The sequence below is a fragment of the Artemia franciscana genome, chromosome 5 (genome assembly GCF_032884065.1).
Source record: "Artemia franciscana chromosome 5, ASM3288406v1, whole genome shotgun sequence".
NCBI lineage: Eukaryota > Metazoa > Arthropoda > Branchiopoda > Anostraca > Artemiidae > Artemia > Artemia franciscana.
The window spans coordinates 58,641,683-58,658,109 of record NC_088867.1 but is presented as its reverse complement, the minus strand read 5'-3'; the positions used below and the strand labels follow the sequence as shown (position 1 = coordinate 58,658,109).

Sequence of the window (16,427 nt, the reverse complement as noted above, 5' to 3'; positions counted from 1 at the left end):
CAAGCCGAAGCTAATTCTGTGGTATAAAGAAGTTGCTTGATCAGTTTCTTGTGTCATCTTCGCATCTTCCGCGATCGTAATTCTATAGTGTTTATTATGTAACCGATAAGTACAAAATATACTCAATATTTTCCTTAAAGTTTTACTACTAACTTGGTATAGTTCTCAATGAGTATCACCATAACAATACTAATAATTTATTTATAACCCGCTAATAAATAAAGAGAAAACCAGAGTACAAAGAAAAAAGAAAGGAAAAAAATACAAAACAACAACAAATACAAAAACTCTACAATTCGAAACGACGGATGAACCCGTGGTGTGGCTCGAGCTTGCCTTGGTTCCGAGTACGTGAAGGCAATCATAGAAGGAACATGAGAAAGCGAAAATGATACGAGTGCAGGTGCCTAACATCCTGGCAAATTAGCAGACTAAGACACTAACAGGAAGAAGCACAGGATAATTACAAAAAGTTGGATATAACTTAGATTAGGGTTTCCGTTTAAATTTTCCTTTATTTGCTACATTTTTAGAATATCCAACCTGGATTTTTTTCTAGAATCATCTATAACCTTATTACGCACACTCATAATGCTGGAGCATACAAAAATACCAGCCCATTCAAAGAACAAACGATAGGAACGTTAAAATCAGAGCATTTGGGCGGGAATCACGATGTGCAGGAATTAATATAAATATTGGTATTTATCTCTATTTAAAATTCAATCATTTTTACTAAGTGAATCACGAACGATACTGACCATTTTAGACAACGAAGATTTCGATCGGGTAATCTATAAAATCTCTTCAGCGTAAGCTAAATATGAAATATCAGACACTCAATAGTAATAAGTTGACCGAACCAAGGCTAAAGTGGAAGCTATGCATATCTTAAAAATAAGTGGGGATATGACTCCTCCTTGGCACACACCGCATCGAACAGAAATGCATTCCACCGGGATTAATTTCGGCCGCAAGTACGTATGTTCCTACCAATACCTCAAAACAAGAATAACTGAGAAATCCACTCCATTAGAATAAAGAGAAACATTCTATTAGAATAAAGGTCATGTCACTATAAGAAGTGCTGGGGCACCAGCGTCATTGGATGCCGGTGGAAGTGGGACATCCGTGTTAAAACTAACTACCCTAAACGGGTACTATTTTTTATATTTTTTATTACCACAGCAGAAATCTTGCGAAAAAAAGTTACTTCAAATAAATATAGTTGAAATGAAAAATAAAAAGTGAACTTGAGAACCAGTTTTAACCAGCTCGGCGAAATCAGATTTCAAAAACAGCCACATAGAACGGAGCTGAGATAATTAAACAAACGAAGAATTTGGTTGTTTTAATTGTAATTAAATAAAAAAAACAAGCTTTTTAACTGAAAGTAAGGAGCGACATTAAAACTTAAAACGAACAGAAATTACTCCGTGTATGAAAGGGGTTGTTCCCTCCTCAACGTCCCGCTCTTTACGTTAAAGTTTGACTTTTTCTCTCAATTCTACTTTATAAAACAGTAAATAACTTTAGCGTAAAGAGCGGGACGTTGAGGAGGGAACAGCCCCTTTCATACACGGAGTAATTTCTGTTCGTTTTAAGTTTGAATGTCGCTCCCTCTTTCAGTTAAAAAACTGTTGTTTTTTTTTATTTAATTTCTGAGCGTTTTTGAACTAATGCATGTTTGATTTTGGCTCTCCACAAATGAATAATGAAAACGAAAGTTGCGTATTATTTTTTTTTTGGCTAAATGGCTTTCTCTTAGTTTTGATCAGACGATTTTGAGCAAAAGGGTGGGGGAGGAGGCCTAGTTGCCCTCCACTTTTTCGGCTACTTAAAAAGGCAACTAGAATTTTAATTTTTAATGAACGTTTTTATTGTTTAAAAAATATACGTAACATACAAATTAACTTACGTAACGAAATTCTATATTTGTATATTTTTATTATGTATACGAGGGGGTTTGCCTCCTCGTTAATACCTCGCTCTTTACACTAAATCTTTAATTTTGTCCCAATTCTTTAAGATTGACTCCTGAATCACAAAGGCTGTAGAATAAATAGTTCAAATTACTTAAAAATAGTTTAGCGTAAAGAGCGAGATATTTAGGAAGAGATGAGCCCCCCCCCCATACGCGTAATAATCTCTGTTTGTTTTAAGTTTTAATGCTGGTCCTTAATTTCAGTGGAAAAAACTTTTTTCTATTTATTTTTTCATTGTTATTTTAAAAATACTGCTAGAAAATCCTGCGCCCCCTTCATGGAATTTCTCTTCTCCTATGACAAATTCCTCCAAGAGAAGATCCTCCTACGTAGCCTCCTCCCCTCAACCCCTTCCCCTCTCCAACCAAAAAATCCCCCTGAAAAGGTCTGTACACTTCCAAATAACCATCACAGCATGTAAACGCTGGTCAAAGTTTGTAACTTACAGCCCCTCCCCCGGGGACTGTAGGAAAGTAAGTCAGCCCCAAAGACACAGTTATTATATTTTTTAACTATGCTGAATAAAATGGATATCTCAAAATTTTGATCCGTTGACTTTGGGAAAAAATGAGCGTGGGATGGGACCTAGGTGCCCTCCAATTTTATTGGTCACTTAAAAACGGCACTAAAACTTTTAATTTCCGGTAGAATGAGTCCTCCTGCGACATTCTAGGACCACTTGGTAGATATGATCACCCCTGGGGAAAAAAACAAACAAACAAACAAATAAACACGCACCCGTGATCGGTCTTCTGGCAGAAAATACTAAGTTCCACATTTTTTTAGATAGGAGCTTGAAACTTCTACAATAGGGTTCTTTGATACGCTGAATGCTATGGTCCTGTAACTTTTGAGGGGTATTTCCCCCTATTTTCCAAAACAAGGCAAATTTTCTCAGGCTCGTAACTTATGTTGAGTTGGACTAAATTTAATGAAACTTATATATTTAAAATAAGCATAAAAATTTGATTCTTTTGATGTATTTATTAATATCAAAATTCCGGTTTTTAGAGTTTCGTTTACTATTGAGCCGGATTGCTCCTTACTACAGTTCATTACTACGAATTGTTTGATTTCAGAAAAGAAACAAAACGGCATAATTAAATCAGTTCCAATTGGAGTCTTTTGTCAGCCTATCCTGAAGGATCCATCAAGACTGGTATATTCTATATACTTTTGATCTATATATTCAGCACCATCTTCATATATATAAAAGATATGTTTGCTCGTTCGCAATGGCGCCAATTCAAGGAAATATAAGGAAAGTGGGGAATTTACGGTCTGAAATCTAGGAGGAGGGGGGGAGGGCAATTCTGTTTTTTTATATTTTTCAATTAAAGTTCAAAAAATGCATGATCTTTTTAATTAAACATAGGCAGCAACAACGTACGTTTAAATAAATAAATATGAATTTAGATAATGGATGTGAATTAGGTTGTTTTACCGTTTCTTTGACGCCTTTGTCAAAATAAGAAAATTATACACCAAGAATAATACTTTGTTTAAACATAGATAGGAACGACGTACTTATAAGTAAGATAATTAGATGAGTAATAAATTCTTACTTATAAGTTAAGTATAAATTAGATTGTTTTATCATTTTTTTTAAGAAAATTTTGTATAAAAGTCGCGAAATTATACGCCAGGAGCATCTTAAATACCCAAGTTCACATTTATTATCCAAGAAGGAAGCTACTTTGGAACAGAAGGGTAGGTAGGTTTTCTTATAATTTTCTGAAGATGCAAGTAAAGCCACAAGGATATAAGAAGGATATAAGAGAGGAAAGTCAAGTGCGTCTGAGAGAGAAAACAGCAAACGTCATCCAGCAAATCATGTGAAACCAAAATAAAATAATAGTTTTATTCATTTTGTGTTTTTTTGTACCCTCATTCATATCAGACAGAAACAAGAAACCCCTTTTGCCAAAATTCCCTAATAAACATATTTGTTGGATCCTATTTTTCGAACTGAAAAAATTTCTCCTTGGTAGCCTAGCTTAGATCAATTTACAAGCAACTTAAAATAGCTTAAAAAAAAGGAAATCTGCCAACTTTCTGGAAGTTTTAAGCAATAGCTTGAGATATTTTCATGGCATGACTTAAATCCAATTTTGCTGTGAATAAACATAAACCAACACGAATTGAAATATACTGAATTAGAAATAAGCTTGCTTTGAATATTTCTAATTTTGGTAGGTGACATAGCAGCCTCAGTTTCACAAGCTGTTTTTAATTCTTACTGAGATTCTTATTCTATTTTCATAAAATGTCACAGTTCCCTCTTTCAATAATTCTGTGGTGTTTCGCTAAGAGAACCCAAGTCCATTTTTTTCCGGAAATGAGTTAAGCATATGGCTCAAAAGAGCCCAAAGAGATATATCGATTGGTCTATTCAAGACAGGTTTACTTTAAGTCTGACCAAATAATTTTTTGCAAAAGGACTTAAAAAGAGCATAAGTCCCTTATCTTCAAGGTAACGAATAATTCAGCAATTTTTGACATTTCCAGCGAATTTCATCAAAAAGTTAACCAGAATTGATTCTTTAAAGTTTAAGCTTCATAAATTTTGATTTGTGAAAAATATTTTTTCATTATGCGCTTTTATTTTTATTTTGATTTACTGAAAAATAAGGAAAGTGGACTTAGGCCCTTTTTGAAAAATGCCATTGAATTCCCGACACTCTTTGGTGCTAGATGACAGAACTACTTACTTCTCACTGTTTAAGAATCCCTTTGACATCATGATCGACTGAAGGATTGAAGGAGGATCTTCAATTCTAATACCAACTTTGTTAATGATTGCAAGAAAACAGTCTGGAGCAACTTTTGAGAAAGATATCCTGAAAAAAATTAATCTTACTTTATAGAGATGATCTTATACCATTTTACTAATCAAATAGAAAAAAAGCATATTCAACTTGCTGTGTTGGCTACAGTAAGGTATGTTTTTTTCAAACAGTTCGTGGTAACGAACTGTAAGCAAGGAGCGACCTGGCTCAATAGTCACCAAAATTCTAAAAAAAAAACTTTGATACCAATATATATACATTATAAGATCAGATTTTATGCAAATTTTAAATATATGTTTCATCAAGTTTAGTTCTACCCATCAAAAGTTACGAGCCTGAGAAAATTTGCCTTATTTTCGAAAATAGGGAGAAACAAGCCCTGAAAGTCATAGAACCTTAATGGAAATCACGCCATCAGATCCAGCGCATCAGAACTCTATTGTAGATGTTTCAAGCTCCTAATCTACACAAATGTGGAATCTTGTTGTTTGTTTGTTTGTTGTTTTTTTAAAGAAAGATCACGGATTTTTTTTTTCCAGGAGTGATAGTATCGACCCAATTGTTTTAGAATTTTGCACAACGGCTCATTCTAACGAAAATTCAAAATTCTGGTGCCCTTTTTGAGTGATTAAAAATTTAAGGGCAACTTGGCCCCCTCCCATGCTCATTTTTTCCCGAAGTAATTGGATAAAAATTTTGAGATAGCCGTTGTGTTTAGCATTGTTGAAATATGTAATAACTATGTCTTAGAGGACTACTTAACCCCCCACAGTCCCCGGAAAAAGAGCTGCCAGTTATGAGCTTTGTCCATTGTTTACATATAGTATTTGTTATAGGTAAGTAAACAGACGTTTTCAGGGGATATTTTTTCTGGTTGGGGGGCATATTAGGTTACATGGGAGGATCTATCTATGGAGGAATTTTACATGGGGGAAGATAATTTCTATGAAGGGGCACTGTATATCCCAGCATTATTTAAAAACGATCAGAAATTCGAGTTAAAAAAAAACAGGTTTTTTCAACTGAAAGTAAGGAGTAACATTAAAACTTAAAACGAACAGAAATTATTACGTATATAAGGGGGTTCATCCCCTTGTCAATTACCGCGCTGTTTACGCCAAAGTATTTTTATTACTTTAAAAAAAGCTATTTGTTCTAATTAAGCAGCCTTTGTGATTCAGGGGTCATTTTGAAAGAATTGGAACAAAATTCGAAATTTAGTGTAAAGAGCGAAGTATTGAAGAGGGGGAGAACCCACTCATATTACGTATATGAGGAAGCCCCCCCCCCTCATCAATAAATCGCATTTACGCTAAAGTGCGAATTTTGTAAAATAATGGCCGACACAAACAATAATTTGTTTGTTTTATTTTCCTGCCAAACTTAGCATTTAATTTTACCTTAAGCAGCTTTATAACTATGATTTTTATGTGATAATAAACTAAAGATATTGTATGTGTTCGGCTTATGGTTGTTATTAAATAAAAAAACAAGTTTTTTTTCCAAAAACGGTCTTTTATTTCATTCATATCAGTCATTTGAGAATTGTTCAACTTATGACTCTCATTTTCATAAAAACAGTTTCGACTTCTTTGGCCGTTTTGTTACTATGTCTTACAAAATTAGTTCTGCAAGTATCGCTAATTTAGCCTAAGTTACGTGGGAGAATCTTTCCACGGAGAAATTTCTCGTGGGGGAAGGAACTTTTCCATGAATTGGGAGCTGGATTTCCTGACATTATTAAAAAAACAATCAGCAATTAAATAAAAAACAAGTTTTTTTAAACTGTAAGTAAGAAGCAACATTAAAACTTAAAACGAACAGAAATTATTACGTATATTAGATGGCCTCAGTAGCTTGCTCTTACGCTAAAATTTCTTTTTTAACTTTTAAAAGAAGCTATTATTCAAACTTAGGTTATTATAAGGTTATTATTAGTTTAAAAAAGTAAAATTAATACGCAAATTTAGTTTTCATTATTCAGGTAAGGTGAGCCAAATTCAAAACCAGTATCAACTTCAACTTTTTGGATAGTTAGTTCATTGCGCAACGATTGCCTTTGGATATAGTTGGATTGATCTGGTTTTTGTTGGCCACTAAAGACAAAATTTTTGAGAAAAGCTCGAAGGCCGGTACGAGGGTAAATAAGAAAGGCATATCGAAGGTAAGATTTTGGCATAATATTTAATACACTAAGATGAGCGATGAAGGTATAAAACAACTGATAAAGGAGATGCAAAGTCTAAGAGCCTCAGTAAATAAAATAGAAGTTTTGGCTGAGGGAATTGAAGGCCTAAAGACGATTTTTTCGGAATTTTCTTGCAAGGTAGAGGAAACCAACAGAACAATTAAATCGGAGATAGCGGGACTGGCATTAAGCTGCTCGACTGTTAATAAAGATTTGCGGAAAACCCAGTCCAAGATAGATTTTCTTGAAAAAGGATTGAAGAACATGAATTTGATTATATACAATTTTGACCCTAAACATCGAGGACCCAGTCTAGCGTCAGATATTTTGTCATGCTTAAATGAAATTGTCCCGAATTTGGATCTAGAGAGGCGAGACATAAAGGATATTTTCCGCCTTCGCTCTAAAAATAATGGCGTGCCCCCGGTTGTCATTAAATTTATTAGCAAGCCTCTGAGAGATTTGGTGTTGAGATCCTCTGGGCTATTTAGCCGTCATAAGTTTAATATATCCCCTGACTACACGGAAAGAGAGCGTATGGCTCGAGATAAGTTAAAACCACTGCTAGCGGAGGCTAGGTCAAAAAATATGCCTGCTAAATTAAGCGGGGTAAGGCTAATTTTACAGGACAAGATTTTGACGTATGATTTTGAGGATGAGAAAATAATTGAAGTAAGTGGTCCGAGTGTTAGAGATATGGTCCCGATAGCTTTGGAAAAGCTTCAAGGTCAGAGCCGTCAGTCCCTTGACCATGAGACTCCAACGCGTAGCAGGGCAGAATCTACAGGTAGCTTGCAAGGATATTTTTCAGCCAATGAAAATGAATTGGACGATCCAAACACGGATATTCGAACCACAACGAAATTTATTACACCGAAAAATACGGTTGCTTTGAAGATGCCCGGGAGGCCTGAACCACGGGCCAAACGCGACCATGCTAGGATAATAAGTCCAAGTGACGATCAAAATCAACCTATCAGAAAGACACGATTAGTGGGAGTGCTCAACCAGGAAGCACCAATTGATGGCAGTGGTCTTGAGGTGAGGGCAAGTGATGGTGAAAGCGTGTCAAGAGAACAGCCGAGTCAAGGGTCTATAGTAACTGCTGGTGATGAATAGGAAACGGGGGGCCATAGTGAAAATTCTAGTGAAAGGGTAGTACGCATGGTGCATTGGAATATACAAGGGTTTTTAGCGACAAAACTAAGTAATCTGTTGAAGGAAGCGTGTATTGATAATGATAAGAAAGATATAGTTGGACTAGTAGAGACATGGAGTGATGGGAAAAACCCATTAAGTGTTGAAGGGTACAATGTTTTTGAAAGAGTGAGAAATAAATCGAGTAATGGTCGACATTATGGGGGGATAGCGATATTGATCCGGGATGATATATTTGATAGCATCCATAGGCTATTGAGTGCGTCAGAAAATATTGTGTGGTTACAAATGTCCATGTGGGATAAGAGGTATGTTATAGGCTGTGTATATATACCCCCTGAAAATAGTTCTTATATGAATGAGTATACATGGGACATATTAATTGAGGAGTATGTTAATTATGTTGAGCTGTTTAGTGACCATTTTTTTGTATTACTAGGTGATTTCAACGCCTACACGGGTACGAGTACGGAGGTTGAAGACATACAGGTGGATCTTGGCAACCCTTGTTTATCAGGTATGGAGAGTATGGTTGAATGGTATGGAAGAAACGGATGCCCGAAAGGTAGGACAAGCAAAGATGAAACTAGGAGGAAAAATAGGTGGGGCCATAAGTTGATAAATTTTTGAAGTGAGGGTCGGTTGATAATTTTGAATGGAAGGGTGGGTAAAGATCATGAAAGGGGAGATTTTACGTGCTTTGGTTCGGGGAAGCCTAGCGTGATTGATTATATTATGGTTGATAGGAGGTTATGGGAAAATTGTTTGGATTTTTATGTTATGGATGTTGTAGGATCAGACCACCAGCCAATAGAGGTAGTCATGAAGGCAGGACAGGCGAAGAAATGGATGTATGAGATAGAGGGTGAGAGATATAGTTGGAGGAATAAGGGGAAGAGGGAAGATAAGGGTAGGAAGGTAATGAAGCAGCAGATTAGGGTAGATTGTATGGAGGAAAACCGTTTGAAAAATTTGTTGGAAAGTGAACAGATGCAGAAAAGGGCGGAGGAATGCATATATATACTGGGAGAAGGGAAGTTAGAAGAAGCCGTGCAAGAAATATCAGAGGAAGTATACCAGAAATGCAGTGGGATATCAAACAACAAGGAGAGGGTGAAAAATACAAACGAATTCTTTGATGAGGATTGTCGGAGGCTGAAAGTAAACCTTATTCAACTTCTCAGGAAAGTGAAAGGAGCACTAAATGACCAGGAAATGAATAAACACTTATCGGAGTACCGAACAGAGAGAAAAATCTACAAGAGGTTATTAAAAATGAGAAAAAAACAAGTAGAAGAGATTAGGGCTATAAAGATCAGCGAGGAATACTTGTCAAAAGACCCAAAACAGTTTTGGAGTGAAGTAAGGCGGGAATTCAAGGCCAACGACAAACTCATACCTCCAGCTGAGTCGTGGAAAACATACCTGGAGCAAGACACTAGCAAAAGGGAGCAATATGGAGACGGTATAGGGAGTTTAGTAGAGGAGCTACGAGAGCAGAATGGTTTCCCCTTAAGACAAGAGGATTATAGTCTATTAGAACCGATTAAGGTAGAGGAAGTTTGTGCAAGCCTAAAAGGAATGAAGGGATCTTCGGCGCCGTGGGTGGATGGAATACCAGCAAAGATTTGGAAAATGGGGAAAACAGTTCTAGTACCAGTTTTAGCAGCAGTTTTCAGTTTTGTGACTGAAAATAGGAAATGGCCTGACCAGTGGAATGTGTCAGTAGGAATACCAATTTTCAAAAAAGGTAACAGACAGGATCATAGTAATTATAGAATAATTAGTTTAGGAAATGTGATGAGTAAGATTTTCTGCAAGGTTATAGGCTCAAGATTAAAGAAGTGGTTGGAGGTAAAGGAACTGCTATCCCCTTTTCAGGTAGGGTTTAGAAAAAATCATAGTGCAGTAGATCATATTTTTACTTTGAGAATTATGGTGGAGAAGTATAGGAAAGGAAAAGGGGGGAGGTTATATGCAGCTTTTTTAGACCTGAAAGGAGCATATGATAATGTCGATAGGAACCTGTTAATGTTAAACCTGTTATCTTTAGGACTGCCTCACTATTTCGTATTGTTGCTGTGCGAAATGTATAAGTACGTGAAGTTAGTAGTGAAAGTCGCGGGAAAGTGCTCAACTCCGGTGCAATCTTTATTGGGACTAAAGCAGGGATGTGTGCTGTCACCAAAATTGTTTAGCCTTTATTTAAATGATGCCAATGAATTTTTCGTTAAGAATAATGCACCAATGTTATCGTTAAATTTGCTTAAACTGTGCTTACTACTATTTGCTGACGACATCGTATTACTGGCTGAAACAAAGGAGAAACTGCAACAATTATTAGAGATTACGGAGGTTTATTTGGAAGAGAAGAAGTTAATCCTGAACACATCGAAGTCAGTGGTGTTGGTATTTGGTCGTAAAGCCATCGAAAGTGAAAATGTGAATTTTTTCTTTAAAGGTGAAACTATACCAGTGAATAATGAATTTGTTTATCTTGGGGTAAAGTTTACTAGTAATGCGAAATTCAGTGGGCATTTGGATCTAGCGAATGCAAGGGGGAGGTATATTAGCGGTGAAATAGCGAGGAGTAGTCTTAGACGGGTGAGAGATTTTAGAGTACATAAGAGGATTTGGACAAGTAAGATAGTACCGGCGATGCATTATGGAGCAGAGATCTGGGGCTATCGGAAAGGTCCAAAACTTGAGGTGGTTATGATGAGATATTATAAGAGGATGTTTGGACTATGGGATTCGTTTAGTAATTTGGTAATCCAGGGGGATTTAGGGTTAGTATCGCTGCGATCTATGAGGCTAGTGACCATGGTGAGAAATTGGGTTAGGATACTGGGTATGCAGAGATTTACGGTAGCAAAGGCAGCATACTTAGAGGCGTTGAGACAGAATAGTAAAACAGCCCGGCCGGCGGAGATTAAGGACATCTTAGATAAGTGTGGATTAGGGGAACGGTGGAATGAAGGAAAGGGGATTATGGTATGGAGGAAATAGTAATAAGGGAGGTACAAGAGAGATTGAAGAATCAAGAAATACAGATATGGTGGGCAAGTCTGGATCGTTCAGGGTCGTTAAAATTTTATAAACAGATAAAGAGGAGTTGGGGGGAGGAGGTATTTTGGAAGGTTGGGTTAAGTAGAGAGGATTTGAAGGCGTATTTGGATTGGAGGGGAAATGGATTTTTGATTGGGGAGAAAAGAAAGTATCAAGGGAGAAAAGGGGAGAAGGTAGAATCTATTGCTTGTCCTATGTGCGGATCTCAGGATGAAAGTTTAATACATTTTGTGTGTGAATGTGTCGAATTGAATGATTGGAGGCGTGAGATGTATGGTAAAGAAAAATTGAATGAGATATGGATGGTAGATAGAATGAATGATACAAATTTCCTGAGTATCAAAAAGATAGCAAGGTTTGTCAGGATTGCAGCGGTGCATCGGGAGCGTTTTCTTTATATAGTTTTAATTTAATGTAGTTAATTTGTTGTTTGTGTATTATGTAATTTTCCTATGACCCACGGGCTTTTTTTCTGGAATAATTTATTATTAATTATTATTATAAGACACAATATGAATTATTATTATAAGTCACAAAGACAGCGAGTCTAAACAATTTGAGGCCTAGATCTGGAGAATTTCCTAAGCAAATTCTTTCTTCTCGCCACGTTCCCGGAATAGAATTACACTAAATTTCCTCCGTTGAATCCTAGTTGAGAGTCAACTTTTTCCCATCAAGATTGGAAGTGCTCTCTCTTTCCCGATATACGATACAAAACACAAGAATTTCTTTTTCTCTTCTTGTTTTCTCTCTCTTTCAATCGGGAAAGCGGAAGATTTATGGGACGACCAATTAAGCGTGGGTGTCCTTGGCAATATTTTTAGAATAGGTTTTTAAGAGTGAAAATATTATTAATAAAGGGGAAAAGTCCGTTAATCCTTAGTAAGAATTAAAGTTTATATGATTAACTTATTTTGTCGTTAGATTAGGTATTTTCGCGCTGTATTCTGTTTCTGTGCGTGCTTGTAATTTGTACTGTTGTTTAATTTTCTTGCTTGTGTGTTATTTATTTATATTTTTGTGTGTATATGGCCCTTAGGCTTTTGAAATACACTTATCTATCTATCTATCTATCTATCTATCCATTCAAAAACGTTCAGAAATTAAAAATAAAAAAGAAAGTTTTTTTTTAACTGAAAGTAAGGAACGACAACAAAACTTAAAACAAACAGAATTATTCCGTGTATGAAAGAGGCTGTCCCCTCCTCGACACCCCGCTCTTTACGCTAAAGATTGACTCTTTGTCACAGCTCTATTATTTAAAACAACAAAAATTTAGCGTAAAGAGCAGGGCGTTAAGGAGGGGACAGTCCCTTTCATATACGGAAGTATATGACTTAAAACTTTACTTAAAACTTCGTTTTATGTTTTAATGTCGCTCCTTACTTTCAGAAAAAAAACTTTTCTTATTTAATTAACGAATAGAACGTCCATTAAGAACATATTTTGACAAAGAATTCAAAATCGTTAATTGGAGTTTCTCAGAAATACAACTGCAACGCTCACATTCACTTGAACTACAGGCAGTAGTTGCTCTGAATTACTTGAACTGCTTGCAATTTAAATATTGTTCGAGAAAATTTCAAGAGGCTTATGTTACCAGGGATGTAGCCCAAAGCACCATCAGTAAAGACACCATCAAAGTAATTCTAGTTGTCACCAAAAATTGTGATGTGCGGTGGGATTTTATACAGATATCAAACAGTTCGTGGTAACGAACTGTAGTAAGGAGCAACCCGGCTCAATAGTAACCAAAACTCTAAAAAATGGAAAAAATTGAATAAAAATTTTTGGTACCAATAGCTACACCAAAAGAATCGCATTTTAATGCTGATTTTAAATATATAAGTTTCATCAAGTTTAATCTTACCTATCAAAAGTTACGAGCCTGAGAAAATTTGCGTTATTTTAGAAAATAGGGGGAAACACCCCCCAAAAGTCATAGAATCATAAAGAAAATCCCACCATCAGATTCAGCGTATCAGAGAACCCTACTGTAAAAGTTTCAAGCTCCTATCTACAAAAATGTGGAATTTTATATTTTTTGCCAGAAGGCAGATCACGGATGCGTGTTTATATGTTTGTTTTTTTTTGTTTTTTTTTCCCAGGGGTGATCGTATCGACCCAGTTGTCCTAGAATGTTGCGAGAGGAATCATTGTAATGGAAATGAAAAGTTCTAGAGCCCTTTTTAAGTGACCAAAAAAATTGGAGGGCATCTAGGCCCCCTCCCACGCTAATTATTTTCCCAAAATCAATGGATCAAAATTCTGAGATAGCCATTTTATTCAGCATAGTCGAAAAACCTTATAACTATGTCTTTGGGTACGACTTACTCCCCCACAGTCCCCTGTGGGGTTACAAGTTCAAAACTCTGACCAGTGCTCACATATAGTGATGGTTATTGGGAAGTGTACAGGCGTTTTCAGGAGGATTTTTTGGCTGGAGGCAGGGATTGAGAAGAGGGGGATATGCTGGGGGAGTTTTCCATCGAGGAACTTGTCATGGGGGAAGAAAATTTCCATGAAGAGATCACAGGATTTACTAGCATTACTTAAAAAAAAAACAATGAAAAAATAAATATGAAAAAGTTTTTTTTCAGCTGGAAGTAAGCAGCAGCATTAAAACTTAAAACGAACAGAAATTATTACCCATATGAGGGTCTCACCTCCTCCTAATACCTCGCTCTTTACGCTAAAGTATTTTTAGTAATTTCAACTATTTATTCTGCGGCTTTTGTGATTCAGGGGTCATTCTTAATGAATTGAGACAAAATTTAAGCTTTAGTGTAAAGAGCGAGGTACTGACGAGGGGACGAACCCCCTCATATATGTAATACAAACATGAGAATACAAAAGTTCTTTACGTAAGCTAATTTATAAGTTACGTACATCTTTTACTTATAAAAAGATTCGTAAAAAATTAAAAGTTCTAGTTGCCTTTTTAATTAACCGAAAATCGGAGGGCAACTAGCCTTCCTTCCCCGCTCTTCTTTTCTCAAAATCATTCGATCAAAATTATGAGAAAGCCATTTAGCAAAAAAAAAAATATACAAATTTCGTTTTAATTATTCCTCTGCGGAGAGCCAAAATCAAAACATGCATTGATTCAAAAACGTTCAGAAATTAAATAAAAAAAACAAGAGTTTTAAAATGAAAGTAAGGAGCGACATTAAAGCTTAAAACGAACAGAAATTACTCCGTATATGAAAGGGGCTTTTCATTCTCAACCCCCCGCTCTTTACGCTAAAGTTTTTTACTGTTTTAAAATGTAGAGTTAAGAGAAAGAGTCAAACTTTAGCGTAAAGAGCGGGGGTATGAGAAGGAAAAGCCCCTTTCATATACGGAGTAATTTCTGTTCGTTTCCCCTAAGTTACCCCTTGGCCTAACTACAGTTACTATTTGGTCTAAATTGTTAAAATTAACCCTAATTTTATTTAAATTAACCCCTATTTTGTTAAAATTAGGGGTAACCTAAGTTACCCCTTGGCCTAACTACAGTTACTAATTGGTCTAAATTGTTAAAAGTTACTAATTGGCCTAAGTTACAGTTACTAACTACTGTAGTTACAGTAACTACAGTTACCCCTTGGCCTAAGTTGTAGTAACTCTCAAAAACTGACTCCGACTAGATTATTTGATAGACTTTTAGAGGCGACATTAATCGAAAATTTCAATTAATCGGTGACCCCAAAATCAACTTTACCAAATCTAAAAACAATTGCCATCAAAGGCTTATCCAATTATAGCTAAAAATTAGAAATGGACTCCTTCATTCCAATCACCAAATACCTACTTCAGCTAGTTCTTCGAGATTTCTGTATTGTTGCAAAAAAAAAAAAAAATCTTACTTTGCAAAGATACTTTATTCTGAACTTTGATACTAACATTAGGATTTTTTTTTTGGGGGGGGGGCAAAATAATTTTTGTGTGGGGAGAGTTTAATGGTCTTTTTACCTGCATTTTTATGAACAGTTTATGATTGGAAAAAATATTCGGGGGTGGGGAAAACCCAGTAAAACCATCCAATGAGTACGCCCCAATATTTTAATTTAGCAAAAGAAGGCATGTCTTGGCAGGAATCTGCTTGATACTTACCAGTTACTTGTAGTAAATATTATTGCACAAGTTCCAGTAATACAGAGTTCCATCTTTCCAATGACAAATCGTCGTAGGCCTTTCTGTAGAGTAATAAAAAGATTTTCAAGGGTTTGAGTCACGACACTAAGTACGTCTAAAGGAATTCTGTCGACACCATGCACGCATAGCCAAGAACCAGTCTGAATTGCTCCCTACAAATACCAAAAATTCATAAAAAAAAGTAAATAAAAAAAAATTTGAGCTATGTTTAAGTTGAAGTACAAATCAATTTTTGAATTAAAATCAACTTTTGTACTGTGATGACAAAGTTGAGAGAAAGGAGAAAAAGATTGGAGAAAAATCCAAGCCATATAGTCTGAATGAAATGCACAGTCTTTTTAGAATTGTATAAAAATGATGTTCCAAGGGCAGAACTAAGGTAGATAAGCATGGAATAAGGGTAGTCCAAATAGTCTATGAGTTCAAATAGTATACGTGTTTTTTTATTGTTTTTGCATCGAAAGTTTACCCGCTCCAAGGTGGAAGAATGAGGAGTGGCTTTCCTCGGGAGCATTGTTTTCTCAACAAAACATAAACATTACTTCTTAAGAAAATATCCTGGCATTTCAGACCTCTCTTTAAAAAATCTTAAAGGGTTACCTTTTTCCAGAGTAATTCTCATTTCTGAAGTAATGTTATGCAACATTTAGATTTTACTCTTCACCGTAAAGGCCAGGCCAGTTGGTGCGGAGCCTCCCCTCATTTCTACATTACCCCAAATATGATAAGAAAAACAAGCATAAATTAAACTAGATCTACGTTGTATGGGCAACGTGAGGAGTTGCGGCAACGTTTGTTCGGCTTCGTTGAGCAAAGTGTTGCTAGAGCAACACTTTGGTTTTGTTTCCTCACTTCGATTAAACAATGAAGTTTTTAATCTGTAAGGATACTAAAATAAACAAGTCCCCTACATGACACCAAATAACAAAAGTTGCGAACTGCTCATTGCCAAAGATGATCATGAGCTAACAGCTTAAAACTCCTCCATATGTCTCACAATTGGTATCGGCCTATTTTTGGTTTCAGTGTGTACCTTACTACTGAAGTTGTCAACCCCTTTAAACTTTCAAACTGGTACATCTCATAAAGGAATTATTCTAA

The 16,427-nt window shown here is 35.9% G+C and overlaps 1 protein-coding gene across 1 annotated transcript in view; it reads right to left on the bottom strand.

The window, feature by feature from the left end:
• The window catches only part of LOC136027648 (dynein axonemal heavy chain 3-like), a gene marked incomplete at its 5' end in the record, with an annotated part of 137,231 nt that overhangs the window by 103,202 nt on the left and 17,602 nt on the right, over window positions 1-16,427 (bottom strand). Inside the window, 2 exon segments of the mRNA XM_065705075.1 lie at window positions 4,697-4,825; window positions 15,285-15,478. Of these exon segments, the coding sequence (XP_065561147.1) occupies window positions 4,697-4,825; window positions 15,285-15,478 (323 nt within the window).